Here is a 21,766-nt window from a genome sequence, read left to right as displayed (position 1 = left end):
ATAGTTCCTCTAACCTGCTATAAGGCCACATATTCAGCACCAATTATTTTTATTACAAAGTCAATTTAAACCAACGTGTGACTAGAATTAATATGAGTGGGTGATAAAATGCTACATCACCTGTCATCTTTACAATTCTCCAGTCACAGCAGAGTTTAAAAGTGTAAACCTGTGTTACCTGTACCTGAATCTGGGCCTGCACTTGCTGGGTTCCACCTGGTTTCTGGGTTTGGGAAATTGGAGTTGTCAAGAACTGTGTTTTAATGGCAGGCTGTGTAGTGTAAGTTACTTTTTGTTGCTGTGAAGTCTGCTGTTGGGTTTGGACCGTAACCTGTTGAGCATTTATCTGCAGAAGAGAAAAAAAGGCATCAATGACTACAAAATATATGTGTATTTTAAAGAATAGGTATATAGCTAACAAGATTAATTACATTTAATTATTGAAACAAAATCCTCCCAGGACTAGTAATAGCAAAATGAACACTAGGCGAAAGCTTTCATGCACTTATACAAATATTCTGAATCACTTAAAGTATTTACTGAAAAGGTTCTCTCTTACACACATGCACACATACACACGCTTCATATGATCATGCACTTCCAAAAAACCACACTGGTGGCTGATTGACAGCAAAGCCTATGAGAACATGACATTTCAGGAAAAAGGGTATTTCGCACAAATTATATTGTAAACAGTGAAAACCTCTGGGAATTTTCCAGGTTTGGTTACGTTAGAAGTGATTAAAGAGAATCTTCATCTTTGTTACTTGAAAAAGAAAACCCAGTTTGGGGCATGAGAAATCACAGCAAATGGCCGCCTTATTGAAAAAATTATTAAGCACCTGACAAGGCACATGAGAAGCCGTTCTCTCTAGACTTACTTAAGATTCACCCCTAGAAATACTGACTGACTCTCTAGGAGTGTCCTCATAATTTAGAGCTGAAGCTTTACAACCACAGAAGCTTTACATAACTCAATGGGAAAGCAAACAAGTACCTTTTGCTGCACAGTAGCTTGACCCTGTGCAACCTGAGGCTGGATAGCTTTCTGTTGCTGTGCTGCTTGATGATGCTTGAGTTTTAGAAGCTGCTGGACATGCAGTGGCTGTGCAACTACCGTCTGGCCTCCTGAAAATTACAAAAATAATTAGAACTGTAAGAGTCTTCAGTTTATTGCTTTGTCCCAGTAATCACAGCTTGCAAACACAGATTGTGCTTTTTATAGACTTACACATCTGTATAGCTTTGAGCACTAATAACCCACTGATTTTAATGGGAATAAGACATATGATTTTGACAGTGGAGGAAAAAACATTCTGTTATCTAAGGGCATGAGTAAGCTATCTTTGTGTTCTAACAATAATCTTCCCACAGGAAAAATTCTGTCCATACTAGAGGAGACTGTTATAAAATACAAGTCTTCCTATTTGCATTTTGCATTTTTAAAAAAACTGTGAAATTACTTGTCTTCATTTTAAAAACTGTATCTGCTCACCTACTCTCATGCACAGATTTTTAAAAAAACAAAAAAACACAAAAAACCTTCCACTATGGCTAAAGAATCATGCTACCCTCCAGACTGAATGGAATAAGTGTAATTCTCTTACCTCATTTTTGAAATAAATGGGAATACAACCTCAATCACTTTAGTTTTTAAAAAGTGTGTGTCCCACAGAAGACATTACTTGAAACATTCTACCTTTAAAAAAGTGGCATTTAAAACTTTATTATGTTTTAGGAAGTCCGTTGACATACCTGCTGCTTTCTGTGGCTGCCCAATGGCAACACTAATGCCTGCAACAGTGACGGGGAGTGTAGTGACTCCTGCAGATGACACAACAGCAGCTGGAACAGACACCACTGGAGGCTTTGCCAAAGCAACCTGTGCTGCTTGCGGAGTTTGGGCCTGGATCTGTCCTTGTGCTTGAAGCTGGGAAGCAGGAACACGAGTCTAAGCAGTAAGGAATGAAGATTATTGTACTGGCCCAAAAAAATATTTGCTGCATATAATAGGTCATTATAAAGTGATAGTTGTAAATGTTTCTAAATATAATTGCTCCTTTACAGTAATACAATTCAGAGGTGGTATTGGTGGGTAAGTGCAATTTAAAGCTATTTACGTTAAAGCTGTATCCTTTGTACTGCCCAAGTAATGCAAAGGGCACTTGTGTGCATGAATGACCAGTATCCAGTTCATTTAAACCAGCAAAGATAGTAAGGTGTTTAAGACTGTTTTTGCAAAGTCAAAGCCAACTTACAAGACGAGCAACTTGCAGGTTTGTCACAGTAGTGCCTGTGAGAACTGCGCCAGGACGAGGTGCTGTCACAGCAGTGAGTTGTTGAGTTTGCTGTTGCTGTTGCACTTGTACTTGTGCTGTTTGCTGTTGTGATCCTTGCTGTGTCTGCTGCGCTGCCTGCTGCTGGGGAAGCTGCAGTTTCTGCTTCTGCAACTTGATCAGCTGCTCCTGCAAAAATCGAACACTTCTATCATTTCCAATCTTTTACACGACTACAGGAAAAAAATGGAGATTAATCTGAAGCTTTAAAGGAGAAACATTCTATGCCAGACTTCAGTTAAGATCAGAGAGCTAAGAATGCAACTCCTTTACACGATGGTTTGCCACTGAATAGGTAACAGTAAGTGCTTTACATCCTGACCTACTGCGATAGTGGTACTATCTGAAATGGCTAGCAGGCTCACTGCCTTCATGAAATTTCAGTAGGGTCAAATTTCAGAAAGAGCTGCATTTCACTCTAGCCCAAGAAAATCGGATACATCACACACTGCTAACGATGCTTACAATAACAATAGGAGTAACATGCCACGTTACTTCAGAAGCATTTCCTCACCTGTGACAATTTCCCTACAGTTTTTATCTGAGCTGGAGACTGGGCTTGTGCCTGAGCCTGAATCTGTGGGACCTGCACCTGAGCAGCCTGCTGCTGCTGTTGCCTCAGAAGCTGGAAGTGAGCAGGGGTGATTGTTTTGCCGGATAGCTGAACTGTTGGTGTAGCTGTGAACAAAGAAAATACAAAATGCTCTGAAGAAGGATTTTCAGGATTCAGTTTAATTCATTGATTTCACGTGAAAAGCCAAGCTGTTAAATGCATATTTTTCTGCTCCAGCACAGTTTGTGGATTAACTACAAATAACAACATATTAGCATAAATATGATGTAAAAGCAGAGTAAATAATAAAATATATGATTCTTTCTTCACAATGTTTTTTTAGTCCAGACAGTCAGTTCTAATATTTTACTGCTGGATTATTAATAATCTTTTTAAATTGTAATGCCTAGGGGCCAAGCAGCTCTCTACTGCAATACTTTATCCAGAAATACTAGAGAAAAATGTAATCTGGGCACCAACAATAAAGCAAGTTAAAAATCATAGCACTGTTTAATTGTGCTGCCAGCAAATCCAGACTTTCAGTATTGTGGGGCTATGGTGGTAAAGCAACCTACAGAAATTCTGAGGCCCTTTACATATCCTTGGAAAAAAGTCCCTAAACACAGGATTATTACCTGGTGTAACTTGAGTCACCAAAGATCTTGTCTGGGTCTGCACAGGTGTTAAGTTTGTAGTTACTACTGCTGATGCTGTCACTGAAGTTACTGCACGAACTCCCTGGGTAGATGCTATGGTCACCAGCTCTGTGGAAGCAGCAGGTGCTGCTGCAGTTCGCTGCTGGGTATGTACCACTTGTGCAGTTGCAGTGCCTCCCGAAGTCTGAAAAGGAACACAGTCATTATTTCTCAAAGTTTCCATACCTCATATAAAGCTATGGAACCTTCTGGAAATGGACTACACAATTTTAGAAACAAACACAAAAAATGCAAAAGCATTGCAAAAGCAACGATGGTCCACATCTTTCTAACGCATCTATCTGTTCAGATCTGTCTCATAATCAGCATCTGGCTAAATCTTTTTCAAACAGGCTGATCACCAAACTCTTAACTACATTACAGAAATCTGATTTTACTGCCTTTCAATTTTTTGCTTTATCTTCCATAGTCTTAAACCATTAAAATGGTAATAAAGATCATAATTAACAACGCACAAAACAGTTACAGGCTGGAAATTATAATGATATAACACATTGCCTATGACAGCACTCGTCTACGAATTATTTTTAACAGTAATATCTATTAGGCATTTTTTTCTGATAAACTGTTCCAGTGTGTTCTGGTACTTTGGTAGGAGGGGCTTGATACAGAATCACATGATGCACATGAAATTTGCAAGAAGCAGAGTTTCTGATAACATGGAAAGCTAAAGAAGAAAACAGATACGCCGATAAAACATGCAATGAAGATCAGTCCAGGGACACAACTAGTGATGCAATCTACTCACAGTCAATGTTCCAGGTATAACAGGTGAAGCCAGACGTTTATTGATGGGCTGAAAGGTAGCAGCAGGGACTCCAGCAACGGTATTTACTATGACATTTCCACTTACTGTAGCTGAAAGCAAGCCAGGATTAAATGTGAGATTCTGAAAATGAAAATCTGAATGTCCTATCATCTCCAATGCCTAATTATAAAGTCTTCTTACCAGTCTGTATACTTGTCCCCGTAACTGCTGTTTTGATTGTGCCCGCCTATTTAGAAGACAATTGAGGTAACAGTTCAGAAAAACAATAAAAGAAAACTGAATACAGTTCTTACTCTACCATGCTGTTTAACACAATGCTGCACTCCAGAAGTGACAAAATAAGACAAATGCAGTAAAACGCACAGATGCTTCTCCAGTTGTTCATTCATCAACAACAACTGATGTATATATTAGGATTCTGCCACACTAACGAGCAATTGGAGACCAGTTGAATGTTGGTAAATACTGGTCATTTGACATGCTTGTTAGCAGAAGAAGGGAGCAGTATCTTACTCTGACACGCCACAGACAACCAGTCACACGTGAACATCACTGAGCAGTAGATACACAGCAATACTTATGGGTTAGAACCCATCCTCGTGTCTTTTTCTGTAAAAGCTGCAGTATTCTTGCCCTTCAACAAGCACAATAAAATCACCAGTGCCTGCACATATTAGTATGCAAACTGGACTGGCTCTAAAAGCAAAATCCTCAGACCTGTCATCAGATTAATTAAAACAGACTCTAGATTTAAGGAAGCTATGAAAACTTTGCACAGATTCGCAATACAACAATCATGGTAGGTCCTGTATGATGCAACATTACACTTGCCTTGCAAAGGTTAATAAAGCTTTGGCTTTTAAGCTACTTTAACAGAGTAGCTCTTACAGCCACATTCTTTTTATTTTCCAAGTTCTTTGTATAAACACTGTTCACTGACTGTGTACATGTATTTGCTCAGACTTAATTAAGTTAAATTTAAGTCTAAACTGAAAAAGGCAAAAAATCTTTGCAAAGGATATGGTGTTTTTCCACCCCAGAATGCCAAGACCTATTGCTACAATGGTACAAACATAGTCTTAAATGAGCAAAAAAGAAGATACCCAGCATACTCAGGGGAAAAAAAGAAAGAAAGAAATAGCTTTTACCTCACTATACTGACCTAAAATTTTCACTTTCCAGAGAAAATAAAACACACAAATATGGTACACACAGAAGAACTGAAGTTACTACATCAGAGGCACCAAGCCCTCCCTTTCTTACCAATACTGCTGTGTTGGCCACAGTAGTTACTGCAGTCTGCACTACTGCCTGTGGCTGCTGAACTACCTGTGCCTGAGCCTGCGGCTGAGGTTGAGCTTGTGCTTGCTGTACAGCTGGTTGCTGAGCTTGCTGCTGGCCAGCTTGCTGCTGCTGAGGTTGTGGACCTGTCTGTTGCTGTGCCCTCTGCTGTTCAGCCAAAGCCTAGGAAATCAAATTGTGAGCTTCATAGTCTTCAAAACATCGCATGTAACAATCAGGATGTATTTTTAAAAAAAAAAAACAACAACAAAACCCCTTTAATTCTAATCATGTTTTATATATCTATGTGCAGAGACAGCATACAAATCTGTCTTCACTGTACCTCTCTAAGTTACATGACCTAACTAGTTTCAAACTACAAGCTATATTCATGGTTATATGGCTTAGAGCAGAGCACAAGCAATTTACCATCAACAAGCAAGGACAAGTATCTCTTTCTGAATAATGTAAGAAAGAAGGCTACAGAATGGTCAAGAATAAAACAAGAATTTTACATGTTTTTAATGTATTTTAAAAAAAGATGCTTCTAAACAACGAGTATGAGTATGACATACAGGCCCAAGGAAAGGTCCCTCTTTGGACCTTGAGTATCTAAACCCTAGTCCATGAACAAGCTGCAGCTGGTCATAATATCTACTGTACTGCCAAACTTCTCCCAGAAGGCAGATATTCTCATACTTCCTCTGTTGCCTAATTTTTTAATTACTACAGTCATATGTATAGCTGAGATGGAGACCATACCTTTTTCTCTTTTGCAATACGTTCCGCTCGGAGGGATGCAACTTGAATTGGAGGAAGTGGCTTATCATAGTTGATTCCACTAGAAACAATGATAAGACAGAGCACACAATTGTTAAAAACAAGTAACTGAAAGGTAAAAAGGAAAAGAAAAAAGCACTTTTATGCAATTCATAACTCCTTTAAGACAGAGAGTGCCCACCTTTCTGCAAGCACTGATGCATGCTTTGGATTCTTCTGGAAAGGATTCATGCCAAGTCTGAAATTGAGCAAAACTGTATTACTGGAGACAGAAAAAACTTAAAAACAATATTTAATTTCACATGTTTTAGCAGATGACGCTGCCGTTTTGGTGAAGTTTTCATGATATTCCCACCAGTACTGGAGCCTGCACACAGACAGACATTTTAAGAAAGACTCAGAGTAAATATTAAATGAATACAGAAAAAGTTACTGCAGGAATATACGTAGAAAACAATGTACTACTAAGCAGCATAGATATCAAAATGTTTAAGATTTAGGCAAATGGAAAGTGTAGTTTATAAAGTAGATTAAAAAAACCCCAACTGAGTGCTCTTCTGTTCTTAATCACATAAAACAAATTCATGCAGTGAGTAAAAGCTAACCCAAACACACGAAATATGAAGGTGTTCCAGTAACACAAGGCCAGGATGCAAGGAAAGAGATCAAGAACAGAAAAACAAAACAGCAGTTTGAAAGAGAGGGTAAAATAACTCTTGGTTGCGAAAGCAATTCAGAACACAGTTTCCAGGAGATCTGTGGTAACAGGGAGATCGAATGATCCCAGTTAAACTTACAGAGGTTTGATAGGTGGACTTCTTTTCCCTGCAATCATTTTCATCATCTCGAAATGATTAGTATAAAGTTGCGTGTGGGTTGCACCCTCATCTTGAGCATAGATCTGATTGGTACGAAGTGGGCGACTGTTTTTAGTCTAAAAAATGAAAAAAAAACCCAACGTTCAATTGCAAACACACCCACATGGCATTTCGTCTATGTATAAACACATGGTGCGCTTGTAGATTATTTAAAAACGTACTCCAACATATCTATCACAGACTGGTTTCTGCCTCGTGTCACTGATAACTTACTGTTACACAAAACTCTATGGGAAATATATAAAGAAAGAGCAAAATAATGAGCAGTTCTCACGGTCACACTGGCATCAGCACTTGGGGACATACAAAATGGCAAACTCTAATTTGAAAAAGAATCTTTGCTTTAGTTTAGATTTTGCAAGTTTAATTCAGTACCCAAACCAAGAGCCCATTAGTTTATAGTTATGCATAGCGCACACATAATATAATAAAACCATCACTGCACTGCTCTCCCAACAAAGCTATGTTAACATCCAACACACCATGCCATTCTAATACTTGGCTTCTCCTAAGTAGAAACTGCCAGTCAGGGACAAACCTGCTTATTAGCCAGAGCATGGGACTACAGTCAGAAGTTCTAGATTTTCTACCCAGTTCTGTCACTATATTGCTGTATGGTTTGGAAGAAGCTGTTTATAATCATGGAATTTATTTTTGTTTCTGTAGCATACTATCATCCTCATTTACTAAAAGGTGCTTCAAGCATTAAATTCACTATGTATTTGTAATCCACTTAGACTCTAGCATGAAGTACATTCTTACAGATCTTAAGTACCCTCTTAATAATCAGGATAAGTTATATGGTGGTTGTTAGGTGGAAAAATACCCACTACAGTTTAAGTGAAATCACAAACTTCTTGCATGATTTAAAATTTATCTATCAAATCCAAAAGCTGAAGTCTGGTGTCAATCCACTGTATCAACAAAGAAAGGAAAAATAAATTTGGAATTGTAATTGATGTTTCAGAACTCAAGTAACACTCAACATGGATCTCATATGAATTATCTGCCCACCTCCATTGCTGCTAAATACCACAGTGTCTAGATTTGATTTTGAAAGAATACCAATGCACACCTTATAAATACTTTTTGTCTTCTTTTTAGGATTAGCTTCGTACATTAGCTGTAAAATAAGAAGGAAAGTTAGATGATCTTTTGTGGAAGATTTTGTTCAGGTGCTTTTTCTTTTCAAAGAAATCACATAAAATAACTGGAAATCCTGATGAGGATAATTTTATAATCTTTTAAAAGTTATTTATTTACACTGTTGAAACATTTAACAAAAAACAAGTGTTTACGGAGATAAGGAAAAAAAACTCTACAAACTTAAGGTAAAAAAAGACGCATCATTCTATGTAAACTCACCTTTCCTTCTTCCCTTGGAATAATGACATTTTCATATCTGTTTCGGCATTGTTTTGGTGAGCGATAGACTCTGCTGCATGAGTTAACAACATCACTAACAAGGTCCCAATTGGGAGTGTGTGCTGGCGATACAACAGCAAGATTTAAAGGAAGCTCCAGCAGCTGCTTCACTGCCTACAATAGATAAAGGTACAAAAGCTTCAGAAGACAAATCATTCCAATCTTCCAAACCTACCCTTATCTGCATGTGTCCACACACCATTACTACAACGATACAGTCGGCTTAGGACTCAGGCTATGTTCACCTACATTCACCGAGAATAAATAAGCACAAAATACTATTATGCAGACTGATATGCAAGAAAACACTTGGAGATTGGTATAAGAGAAACAGAGAGCTGCCATTCGAGTACTGCTCTCTTCTCAAAGGTGGGGAGAACCTTAGCTGCATTATCCAATGTCCTGCCAGCACAATTAATCTGGAACATAATAGTAAGTGTTCCCTACAACAAAAATAGGACTTAATCATGCATTTTGTAATTTAACCTTTAATTTATCCTTAGAGGAACACAAATGATAGGCAATCTGTTCTGAGCAAAATGCCAAACTAGCCATTAAGAATTAGAAATAACCTTGAAGAGATAAAGTGAAGAAAGCCATTTCTGAAATTAGAAGCCAAAATACAATAAATAATAACAGCAGAAAGTGCAGGTATCATCTGACCTGCAGAAGTGCCCAGTCTTCACTGATCAACCACTCTGGGTTATCCTGTCCAGCCTCAGCAGCTGGTTTGACAAGAGTTGGCAAAGGCTTTGCAAACTGTGTTTGTTGTTTCAACAAGATGTTTTTCTTTTGCTCTTTGCCCTCTCGGCGCATTTTCAACATTCCTGGAGTTGCTCGATCAAAAAGTGAACGAGGTGGAATAACTGTCTCTCCGTGACGTTGCTTTTTCTTCCTACCTGCAGCTAAGAAAAAGAAAAAGAAATAAAAAAAAAAATTCTTGGTAAATAGTTACTACCATTCTTTGACTCTTCTGCTACTTATAGCTGCAAAATGCTTCTACATGTGTACAGACTATTCCCCACTGCCTCTTAAAAGCGTACTGTCAGTAACTAAACAAAGCCTGGTATAAAGATCAGCCTTTTCCTAACTCACATAGTAGAATGCCCATTTTCTAAAATTGTCCTTTTAAAAACACCTATACGTCTAAATAGAAAGACACAATGTAAGAACTGAGGCTTCCAGTGATTCTATTGCTTCAAGACCATGGTGAGACAAGAATTTTCATCTCTTCAAACCTGCAGATTTATCTTTACTGGACCAGACATGTAGGAGGTATGAAAAAATCCCTTGATTTTCTTTAACTTTCAGCAATAAATCTCAGAACAGTTTTGAAGAAACACTTACCAGATGGATCTGTTTTGTGTCGTTTACGTTCCTTCCTGACATACACTGGAGGCAACTTTGATTCTGGAATAGGCGTGGTATCATACATCAGGCACATAACAGAATCTATGTAGATATCATTGTCATCCTGAGGTGGAGTGGGAGGAGTCCAAAGCTACACAGAACAAAATTTGTAGTTACTGCAATATTAACTCTCCACTGATCTTTATGTTTCAAAAAATTAAAAGCCTGTTTAGGCTGCCTGGTGTTACTTTTACTTACTGGCATTATTTCGGTTTGTCCATCTGGACCTTCATAGACATATTCCTACACAGCAAAAAGAGAATACAATTCAAATGATCCAACTGAACCCTGAAGGAAAAGGTCTTCAGAATAACTCTTAAGAAATAAACTATTAAGAAAAACAAGACTAATCAGGAATTACTTTGTTGTATGCATCCTCCCGAGTGTAGGTTAGAAGTTCCTCTTCATCCTCCCAAAGCATTTTTTGCTCTTTTTCCTTTAACTCCTTCATATGCTGGACTTCCCATGCTTTCTTTGCAGTTTTCAATTCCATCTAGATGAAAGTCAGACTCCTTATAAACTTTATGCAGTAACAGACACTGGATTAAAATGTATCAATTTGTATTTTACGGACAAACTCCTTGAACTTTGACGTTTTCAGGCACAGAAATCTTATAGCAATTTCTTTACAGATATTTTCACAATCATTTAGAAGAGATTTTTCTGGTCTCTGTTGAGGGTCTTTAAATCCTCACAATAAAGCAAACTCAGAATTTCAGTTAAACAACCAAGACAACCAGAACACAGCTCCTTTACCCAAAAAAGCAGGCTCACTGAAATTAATGAAATTTTTTCCCCCACTATCAATGGAGTACAACAAATATTTGCTGAGCTGTTCTGAAGAATGTCATTCCCATCTTATAAAAAAGAAATTAAGAACTGACACCTGCTTATACCAAGAGAATCCCAAAATCATAAGCTCTGTGTAAGGCATTCCAGTGTTCATAAAGTACAGCAAGAAAAGATCACAAAAGTGCCTACAATCTATTCCCCGTCACCGGAGAAACTTCCACTTCACATTGAAAATATAACCTTGCTTGCACATACTGTGCCTGAACAACATGGAAAAGAAAGATTTGTTGTTTTACCTCATTCAACCGTGGCTCATTCTCATCAACTGAAACGTGGAAGAGCTCTAAATAATTCATAGCATACTTCTCAATTGGAGTCAGCTGAGAGAACGTATCAAGTAAAAAAGAAGTTAGTATTGAGGATAATAAAAGTTAACTGAAGGAGAGTGTATCAAAGCTCTCCTTAAAACTGATCTGCCCCTCTGATGGCTTAACATCTTAAGTCAGTAGGACATCTCCCATCCATTTAATGGGAGTATCAATCCCATAGACAACAAAGTTGCTTTAAGGCCAGACTGCAAAGAAATTGAAATATTTGAACTAAACATTACTTTTTAACCAAATAATCATGGAAAGTCATGGTACCTGATCCACAACAGCAACTAACTCCTGCAGTTGTGAGGGCTCTTCATTGTATTTTGTCTCGCAGAGCTCTGAGATTAAAGGTTCAATGCTTGACTCGGGTCCTACTTCTTGTACACGATCATTTGACTCCTCATCCTCTTGTTCAATACTGTTGAGGGCCTTTCAGAAAGATGTATTTTAAAAATAATGAAGACTTCAAAAATATGGAAAGAAACCCCATAAAAAGTTCACTGAAATCCAACACAAATTTCTGGAATAAGTCTCTGCTGAGGTAAGAGAAAGAGTCCCCAGAAAGTATACAATTCAACTGTGATCTTTTGGAAGTTTTGTTACAAAGAAAATGACAAAACAACATAAAACTACCAGAAAAAGAGATTGACAGAATTTACCCAGATAAAAAAAAGGTAAGTGTCGTGGTTTAACCCCAGCCAGCAACTAAGCACTACGCAGCCACTCACTCACTTCCCCCCCATCCAGTGGGATGGGGGAGAAAATCGGGAGAAGAAGTAAAACTCGTGGGTTGAGATAAGAACGGTTTAATAGAACAGAAAAGAAGAAACTAATAATGATAATGATAACACTAATAAAATGACAACAGTAGTAATAAAAGGATTGAAATGTACAAATGATGCGCAGGGCAATCGCTCACTACCCGCCGACCGACACCCCACCAGTCCCCGAGCGGCGATTCCCTGCCCCCCCCCCTTCCCAGTTCCTGAACTAGATGGGACGTCACATGGTATGGAATACACGGTTGGCCAGTTTGGGTCAGGTGCCCTGGCTGGGCATGAGAAGCTGAAAAATCCTTGACTTTAGTCTAAACACTACTGAGCAGCAACTGAAATCATCAGTGTTATCAACATTCTTCACATACTGAACTCAAAACATAGCACTGTACCAGCTACTAGGAAGACAGTTAACTCTATCCCAGCTGAAACCAGGACAGTAAGGTAGCTGTTTAATACTAATGTTGCACAGCTGTTCTTTTAATGTATGTATTAATAATTACCTCTATGAATGGTCTTGCAACTTTAGGTGAAATATTTTCAGCTGGAGATGGCTCTTGAGAAAGTACTACAAATTCTTCTGCTTTCACTCTAAATCCAGAATCCTCCATAGGAGAATGAACCTCAAACAATTCCTGAATCGTTTGCTTGGTAAGCAGAAGAAAAAAAAACAAAGAGAAGTACATTCAGCTTTCGGTACCATTCTATTTTTTTATATAATTTTGAATTAGCTCAGGTTCAAGTGACCTTATAAACTATGGACTGACTAAAGAAAAACAAACCTCTATCTATTATTTCTGGAAAATTGTCCATTTTCTCCTCTGTAACTTTCTCCTGTAGGACTACAGAGTAGAATAAAGTGTTAACATTTCATTTATAGGGAAGTCAGAAATACACACTGTCTCATCCTGCACTACCATATTGGGAGTGCCAGAAGAAGATGGACTAGCTTCATCAGTGCAGTCACTGTCTTCTGCATTTTCAAAGCAGCAATTGAGAGCCTATCTCACTAACTACCCAAACTTTGTATTTTGCATTTTTAAAGTTGTTGAAACCTTCATCCTTACAAGTTCTGCAGAATTTTGCAGCAGGGTGCAAGAAAAAAGAATATATTAAGTCACATAGGTGATGCCTGTGCATCACTGTGCAAGTAACAGAACAAAAGCAGATGGACAGTATTTGAGAGAATGTGGCCCTAACACCTAGAGTTCAAGCAATCATGAAATCTGCTTACCTATCAATTCTAGTCCAAACAGATTTCTACTAAACTGTTATTAAACACTCCAACACAGATGCTTGAATTTATTAAACACTGCAACACAGGTGTTTGAACATATTTTGAATACTAACTTACCTGTGTTAAAAAGGCCATTGAATAGTCATTTCCCTGAGCAGCTACTTCTCTGATCAAGTCCTTTGTGCCGTTTTTCAAAAGCTTCTCTTCTACAGAATTACCACTGACAAGCCTAAAAAAAAAAAAAAAAAGGAAAAAGAAAAGAACAGAAATTTGTTAAGTCATTTCCAAAACAGCTTTCAGAAACAAAAAGAGAAATTGCCCTTAGAGAGTAACACTGAACTCTTAAAATGTGGTGCTTTGTGGGTTTTTTTTTTTAGTTCTGGTGCAGGCCCAGAACAAAACACATACTACCACCTCTAGTTTAAAGCTTTCTTTTAAAAATTAGTGTAATTAAAAAAAAAAAAAAAAAAAAAAAAATCAAAACCCACCTCACTTAAAAAATTCCCTGTAAACTAACACACAAAAACCATGCAGGTATGATTCATTCGTTACATTTGGTATTAAGACAGACCACATTTTCATACGATAACCTGGCATCATTTTTATTGAAGTGAGATGAAGTTTTCAGCACTGTTTCCACTTTATTTCAGATCATACAGAGTAGCACTATCTGAATTAACCTTACATTAAAGCATGTTAAAGAGCGGTCATTGATCTGTAACCATCACCTGTATATATGGATATCTTTACATCTCCCAATTCTGTCACACCATTCCTGAGCTTTTGCATCCATCACTGGGTTTAGATCATTGTCATAGAACACAACAGTGTCTGCCTCAACAAGACTGACTCCAGTGGAACGACTGTGAGAGGAAAGGATGGCACAGAAAATGCGCTTGTCTCTGTTGAAAATTTTCATCAGCTCCTACATAAAAAGAATAAAAGCAAGGAGTAAATAAACTATACATCAAAATAAAATACCAAACCAAATTCACTATAGCCTAATAAAAGCCAGACAAAAACAAGTCAAGTGTTTCAAAATGAGAAGAAACAAAGCAAATTTCCTTCTCCTGCTGTAGCTTATAAAAGCCTGAGCAGCACATATTGCTGTACCAGTGGACAACCATTAGGGCAAACTTACCTGCCGTTGTTCATGGTTAGCATATTCATCAATCCTCACAAATGTGAGGAAATGGAAATTCAGAAACAATTCCAGTATGTCCAACATCAGAATCATCTGTGACAAAATCAGCACTCGGCGCCCTTCAGATTTCAACTTTTGAAGCAAGACAGCAAGAGCTTCTAATTTTCCTATATTTCAAACAAGAAAACCAATAATGGTTTTATGTAGAAATTCCATTCCTGTGAAACAGGAAATTACTGAAATATTATCACCAAATGTCCCCCTTTACCTGAGTCATACTGCACCAGCCGGAGGTCAGGGAACTGTAGCAAGTGAGGAGTTGTAATCTGTTGCAACTGATGCAAGTGTGGAGCTGCCTTCTGCTTAAGACTGTGCTTAAGGAGTTTCAATCTGTGACTATATGAAGGGGGAGGATTTGCTACATACAAACATGGGGGAGCAGCAACTGCAGCTGGCAATACAAAGAGAGCCCTGTGAAAAGCATCAAAAGAAGGGAATATCAGTTTTAAAAGTTACATACAAAATTATCAACTACAGCAATAATTTTCAGCCTGTCAACCATGTAATTTTACACTATTATCTAACCACTTTTAATAAAGTGACTTAGAAGTGTTGCATACCTTCAAAGCGTTAGTATTCTCTATCTCCCTTTATCTTTTTGTTTTATTTTGTCTGCTTTGATGATAGCCTCTGTTAAGGTGTTTGCACTGTGACCACTGCATTCAGTCACTGGAGCTCAAACACAAGAAACACCCACCATACCAAACTTACTAAAAGCAATTCAAAAAAGTTTGAGTTCTTCTAATTGCATTTCATGGTTCTAGAAAACTGCAGCTATCGCTCTGCACACAATCCACTAAATGTCAGCTTTAACTAAATTTGCTTCTGCCTACATCTCTGTGTCTTAACTCTTGTTGGTTGGCTCTAAGAGGTACCTACTCAGAAGTAAATTCAAAGCATAAGAATGTAAGCTCAAGTATGGTCAACTGAATTTGGGCTTGAAATTAGGAATGAAGCACTGAAAACTCTTTATTACAAAGATTCTAAAAGAAACAGAAGTGGTTGTTATTTTTATGTTCATACTGCACATCACTTACTGCTAAACAAATCAGTCTAAACCAAACAAGCTCATGGACAGAAACAAAGTTTTAAAGCTTTTTTGAAAAGGAGTGTTTAAGAAATAACCAAATGTATTACAGGCTCACTAGGCAGAGTCACACATTACCTGTTAACAACATGCTTTAGAGATTCTTGTTGCTGAACTGAAGTCAGGATCATTTCTTGCAATGGGTTACTTGGGCTTCCAGAGGCACTTGAAGAAAGGCAACAGTTCACAAAGCCAGCCCACCTCCAACTGTTGTCTTCACTGGAAGACAGCTGAGAGGGCCTTCTTTCACCAGTCAAAGAACAAACACTCAGCAAGTCTCTGCCGTACATTGGGGCCCGTGAACAACGTCGCTCATTGCCAGAAAATATTCTGTCCAGGCGCTCCTTCAAAAGCCGGTTCTTTTCTTCATATGTTTCCTTTGCCAAGAAAAGTTGAAAAAAACCCCATTTGCTGCTCATCAGAATCACTTCGGAATTTGAGTTTCTTTAGAATGAAGCTATCAAGATCAGAGCACTGTGTGCTTTATGCCAGCTTCCCAGATTATAACACCCACGTAGACCAATCACAGAAGGTGTAAATTTTGGATAAAATTTGAAGACTACAGCTAAATTCAATTCATATTAAAGAGTCAATTCTTAGTTGAGTATCTTCTTGCTTTTTTAAAAGTACATTTTCATAGTTTTTGAAACAAAACAAAATCATTTCTATTTAGGGTATTTCAATTAACACACTAATACTGATGAGGTGCAGGTTCTTGCACAGTTTAACATATACTTGATGCTTCCCTATGCTTTACAGGTTGCTTGATTATCTTTTCTAAAAACTGCTTATGATTTAAAATCTATAAAAATCTGCCCCATTGCCTTTGTGTTCAAAACACCCAGAAAATCTTACAATTTCCCTTTACTTATGCATTACTACATAATTACGATATATTACAGTTACAAGAACCTGTCTGCTATCATAGCACCAGAAAGTTGTTAGCTGCTTTTATACACCAGAATTTATTTTAAACTATGGATTATAGGTTGACAGATCTGATGCATTTTCATCTGAAACACTGACAAAAGTTGGGGTTTTTACCTACTCTGTAATCATCAAAGTTCCTAATTAATTCCAACTTTGTAAATTATAGCTTCCAACTATTACATGGACTTAGTAACAATCCTGAGAAGTTCTGTTTGCATAAGAAAATAAAAATTAAGTACCTGCGATTGTCCATGTGTAGGTGCTGGTTTTAACACTGATCCCATGTCACCAGGTGATGACAAATTAGTAACTGCAGTTCTACCTGGAATACAAACTGAGGATAAACCTTGTGTTTATATATTTATTCTTCTGAAGATTGGTTTCATTTATTATTTTCAATAAGTAGACATTTCATAGCTGTAACACATCATAATTGCAGACAAATTTTCAGTCTAAAGGTCCATTGGGTATTGCAAATTTGTACTTTGTTACACATCAGATCTCTGACAGATATTTACACTAACTGTTTTCACAAAAATCCAAGATAGATCAATGGAATTTTACTTTGCTTTGCACCAGAACTGCTGCATTTGTAGTTTATTCAAAATGTCGTGTATAGCGCAATAGGTATTAATATTTAGAAGTTATGCTCTAAATCACAGAATCATAGAACGGCTTGGGTTGGAGGGGACCTTCAAGATCATCTAGTTCCAACCCCCCCTGCCATGGGCAGGGAAGAGATTGTTCTAATTTAACTTAAACAAATCATCTAAGATTTTTCAGAAAACATATGAATTCAGTATATTTACAAACTGATGAAACTATATGATGGAATCTCAGAGTAGCATTCTTGTGAATTCAACTGCTAGGAGATATTTTCCCTGACAGCTAACAAAACTATAAGACCATTACACACAAGTAAACTAATCGAAACTACAGTAATACCCTTCATGTACTAGCAGACTACAGACACCGTGTAGCAGTTATTTTCTTGATAAGATACACAGGTTTCTATCTCAGCCAGAATGCATTGCTCATCAGCACTGATTATTTGTAGTAGAAAAGCAGCACAACCCTCCACTAGTCACTGTGAAACTGTACTTCGTGGCGAGTCAATACACCCATGAAGAACCGCATTCAAGTTAACAAGCAGGTGCTAGCCTTTACATTAACAGACTCCAAGGAGTATGCGGAAGTTTAAGCTTTGCCTTTCTGCATTTTTATTAAAAACAAGCTAATACAGATAGCCAGTATAAATCCAATTTTACTACAAAGCTACACATGAGCCCAGCAATTACAGTTTCCAATCACCCAAAGCAATGGAATTTATTTGGCATAATTCTGAATTTCCAAAACGCAGAAAGTCAAAATAAGTATTTTTAATACACTTTACATCTTCGTCCAAAGATGAACAGCAAAAATAATAATGTTTTCTTCTATCAATTGGAAACAGTACTTTAGTAGTTATTGCTTTTCACAGAGCTCTCTTTTCACCATCATGACAGTAGTAAGATGCATGAGTTTTTGTAGAAATCTTACATCAATTTTCATTCTGAACTGTGGCCATATTAGGAGTACCTGTAATGTAATCAGAGCTGGAGGGTGAAACATTTGAGCCACAGATCTTCCAAAATATGACAGAAATCCTTTACCTCCCAACAACTGGGAGGCTGTTGAAGCTTCCTCTCCCTTTTTATGATGAGATGTTTACTCTTCAGAAAGTCAAAATATGAACTTCAAGGGCACATTAATACATCAAAAAGGAGCAGTAAACAGTCTGTTTTCAGGGAATGGTTTATATCTAGAGAAAGTTACAGCAGATGGCCACTTCCAGGGAACGAACTCCTAGCATTGCATTTATCATCATTTAACAATCTGCTGTTTCGTTGTAAATGCATCCTAGACAGCAATTTCTCTATTGTTTTCTGATCAACATCTTGATCGTGTTTTTAAGCAAGGAACTGATCACATTTGCAGCAAGGCACCAAACACCTAAGCAGTATTTGCAGAGGGAAAGGGAAAACAGTAGCTTGATTAGACAGAGAAGCAAAGAAAATTAGATAAAAGCAAAATCAATGTAGAAAAATGGAGAGGATTGCTGGACATTCTCTATCAGTATAAAAAATATTCATCCTGACCTTTCTTTGAAAAAAGTAACAAAGTATTTCAAACTCACTTCTTCCCAAAAAATCTGACCTAAGACACAACTGGTTAAAAATATTCTGTATATTTAATACAGTTGCAAACTCTCCCAAGTTTGTACTAAAAAATTATCTAAAATTCCAGTACACATCACACACAAATCAAAAGGATTTGTCTCATAGTTTATCTTCTTCTGAACTCACCTTACAGAATTATGATCTATAACCATTTGGAGTTATATATCAATGTGATTTTAGTAATTGAATGTTTGGATAGAGACATTTCTTCAGGCTAGAAAACCTACCTTGCTGTGTCACTGCTGTGGAAGTTGGGACACCTGCTTGATGTTGGTTTCCTAAAGCATTCAGAGCATTCTGAACAGTTCCCGCTTGGGAAACCGTTTGCATGACAACTGGACCCTGAGGTCTCAAATACTGCTGACCAGGTGCTGAAACAATCTGAAGAACACTTCCTGCAATGGAGGATTTAAAAAAACGTTAGGCTGGATAGAGTGGAAAAGAATAAATAGTGTTCTCTAGGAAAAGATACCACTATTACAAACTGATCGTTACTGCTTCAAACTATGTTAAATTTTCCCAGACAAGTTCATGACACCAATCTGATTTAAAGTTGCATAATATCCGATAGGAGGGAAACACCTCAGTCTTCACAGTTAAAGAGGAGTTTCATGTCATAGGGGTATCATTCTAAATCTAGGTATTTTATATGGAATTCAGATGAAATCCAAATCAACCAAAAAATTCTCACTTAGCATTCCCTCTATTTATTTTGTTGGCCACAGATAACCAAGATGTCCAGGTTCTCCTGAATTTGGCAACACACATACCACCAGCAAGGGAAATTTGGAAATTTCAGAGTAAAATGTATTGTCGGCAGAGCATTCAGGTCCGGGTAACAGTTGGGTCAAAATTCAGAGGCACATCAATCTTCAAGTATTATTTACACCGTTTCAGAACAAACCAAGAACATCCTCAGTTTTGTCTGTTTCTGCTTATCAGGATGTTTATCTGAAATAATGCCTCACCTTACTTTAGCTATATTGCATACACGGGAAAACAAATTCAATAATAAAATCTTGAAAAACAATTCAGAAAAAGAAAGTAACCGTGTCTTTCATTTGATAGGCATTTATTTTTCAAAACAGAGCTACCTTGTTATCTCTGTCTCACACAGAAAATAGGTAGAGCAGAACAGTACAAGCAGTGGGGATGGAAAAACCTCCTTAACATACAGCAACAAGGAACGTGCTGCCCATATCAAAACATGAGCACTCTAAATAACGGAGAACTCCCTGTTTTGAAATAAGTACCTTGTAACTGCAAGGGTTGCCCTGCAGTAAGCTGGCGAAGTTGACTATGTGATAAAGTGAACTTGTTCCCTTGGAACTGCAGTGTTACAGGGGTCTCTGGTTGAGCGATTCTGCCTTGTGCTCCTGCTATAGAAGCCAGCTGGGCTATTTTTACTACCTCACCACCTGTTAAGGAGGGAAACAGGCATTAAGAAAAAACAAAGTGGGAGGTGGGTTGTTCAATATTCACAATTCTAAGTTTTGGTTAGTAAACTGGTGCTGAAGCGCCTTCCATGCATAATTATACTTAGTGCATCAAAAGTGTCATATAAAAGTTAAGCAGGTATTGCTTTCTATATTTGTTGGACAAACTGGAAAAAAGCTGATTGTTGAAAAGGTAAGAACATCAACATTTTAGAAGTTATCACTTTCATTAGCAAAAAAGTTAAGAGCTACCTGAAAACTCATGTGACACTTTGTAACAGAACGAGTATAGACATTAAAGTGATTTTCACTGCCTTTTCAAGAGCACGAAGGAAGGTTTAAGGAAGAGGCAAAAATATTCACCCATGTGGCACTGTAAATACACATTTGAAACGGCCTGAAATTTGCTGATGAAACGGGATTTATATTAAGCGATCTGCACTTAGACAAATCAAAAAGCTTTAAAGTGACAAGGACCAAGCTTTTTGTGATTTAAATGCAGAAAGGTTAGAGGCATTTAAGCATTAAGTTTTATGATATTGAGAAAACATTGGCGAGAAAATTTAGCTTTTGTAAAGGCAGTGCATTACCCCAGAGATAAAATTAATACATCAGTGCTCAGTACTCTATACACATGCTAATAGGCAGTGCACATACAACCTTAAAGCAAAGCCTCATCGCTTTTCTCTGCCTAACAGTCGCGACGTTCCTCTCTGCGAGAGAGGCCTTTAGCAGATGGATTAGTGTTTAATATGAAAGGAATAATTAGGACAGAGCTAAAACATTTGGTCTGAAGGAAGTCTTGCCAGCAGAAGAAACATGCAGAAATAGGAGATTAAGTTGACACCGCTAATGTATGTCCACAGCAATTCTATTGTTTCTTATCCAATTTTCGATTTTCCTTGGTCATAAGCAACATACTGAGCAAGGCTAATCAGAAGAGTGAAAAAAAAACAACGATTCTGTACACATTTTAGGGTGCCTAGTAACTTAACCTCATTGTAGTACAAAGGTGGGAGAAACCTTGAAAGGGGAGGCCACTTACTAGGCAACCGTGCCTGGGCCTGAGAGGTCAGTACCAGCCTCTGAGGCAGCACACTCTGTTGGATGGTGTGCGAGGGGGCCTGTGGCTGAGCCTGGCCTAGCTGAGAGGCCTGCGCAGAGGTCTGGCCCCGCGGTTTCACAGGGTTGGCTGTGCTAGTTGCTGTGGTGAAGGTCGCTGCGGGCTGGTGTCTTGGAGCACTGGTGGAAGCCTGAGTTGTCTGAAACTGTGCTGCTGCGGCTGCAATCAATAAGGGTTGTTTGTGCAAGCTGTTAGAGGTTTTAACTCCACTCTTTTAAACAACCTGCATTAAAAAGAAACCTTCCAACAGGATATTAAAATGGCTACAGGAATGGCTTGTCCTTACAGACTGGGATTTCTATCCATGCCTTCTACTCCATCCTATTTTTACAACATTATATATTTGGAAAGCATTGTTTAAAGGTTAAATAAATACACAAAAGCACTGTAAACTCCCGTCTTCGACAGAACATTACATGTGAGCAGGTTTTAAATACCAA

The 21,766-nt window shown here is 37.8% G+C and overlaps 1 protein-coding gene across 18 annotated transcripts in view; it reads right to left on the bottom strand.

Annotated features, from left to right (window-relative positions):
- The window catches only part of LOC142037264 (E1A-binding protein p400-like), a 54,747-nt gene that overhangs the window by 5,658 nt on the left and 27,323 nt on the right, over positions 1-21,766 (bottom strand). For 4 of the 18 annotated variants that reach the window (XM_075041479.1, XM_075041487.1, XM_075041488.1 and 1 more), the window contains 30 exons: positions 21,249-21,485; positions 20,021-20,185; positions 18,995-19,162; positions 16,788-16,882; positions 15,697-15,995; positions 14,740-14,942; positions 14,469-14,638; positions 14,056-14,252; positions 13,445-13,556; positions 12,594-12,737; positions 11,585-11,743; positions 11,237-11,320; positions 10,510-10,641; positions 10,347-10,391; positions 10,086-10,239; positions 9,402-9,643; positions 8,679-8,852; positions 8,389-8,436; positions 7,233-7,369; positions 6,617-6,673; positions 6,418-6,496; positions 5,638-5,838; positions 4,555-4,600; positions 4,354-4,463; positions 3,525-3,729; positions 2,851-3,014; positions 2,259-2,465; positions 1,756-1,951; positions 998-1,128; positions 179-346 (listed from right to left, as the gene is read on the bottom strand). In XM_075041479.1, the coding sequence (XP_074897580.1) occupies positions 179-346; positions 998-1,128; positions 1,756-1,951; positions 2,259-2,465; positions 2,851-3,014; positions 3,525-3,729; positions 4,354-4,463; positions 4,555-4,600; positions 5,638-5,838; positions 6,418-6,496; positions 6,617-6,673; positions 7,233-7,369; positions 8,389-8,436; positions 8,679-8,852; positions 9,402-9,643; positions 10,086-10,239; positions 10,347-10,391; positions 10,510-10,641; positions 11,237-11,320; positions 11,585-11,743; positions 12,594-12,737; positions 13,445-13,556; positions 14,056-14,252; positions 14,469-14,638; positions 14,740-14,942; positions 15,697-15,995; positions 16,788-16,882; positions 18,995-19,162; positions 20,021-20,185; positions 21,249-21,485 (4,529 nt within the window). Of the gene's footprint in view, positions 1-178; positions 347-997; positions 1,129-1,755; positions 1,952-2,258; positions 2,466-2,850; positions 3,015-3,524; positions 3,730-4,353; positions 4,464-4,554; positions 4,601-5,637; positions 5,839-6,417; positions 6,497-6,616; positions 6,674-7,232; positions 7,370-8,388; positions 8,437-8,678; positions 8,853-9,401; positions 9,644-10,085; positions 10,240-10,346; positions 10,392-10,509; positions 10,642-11,236; positions 11,321-11,584; positions 11,744-12,593; positions 12,738-13,444; positions 13,557-14,055; positions 14,253-14,468; positions 14,639-14,739; positions 14,943-15,696; positions 15,996-16,787; positions 16,883-18,994; positions 19,163-20,020; positions 20,186-21,248; positions 21,486-21,766 lie in introns of those variants that run through there. The other 14 variants (XM_075041494.1, XM_075041495.1, XM_075041496.1 and 11 more) reach the window with 12 other exon arrangements.

The sequence above is a fragment of the Buteo buteo genome, chromosome 11, assembly GCF_964188355.1.
Source record: "Buteo buteo chromosome 11, bButBut1.hap1.1, whole genome shotgun sequence".
Taxonomy (NCBI): Eukaryota; Metazoa; Chordata; class Aves; order Accipitriformes; family Accipitridae; genus Buteo; species Buteo buteo.
The sequence above is the reverse complement of the archived record's forward strand: the minus strand, read 5'-3'. Positions and strand labels throughout refer to the sequence as shown.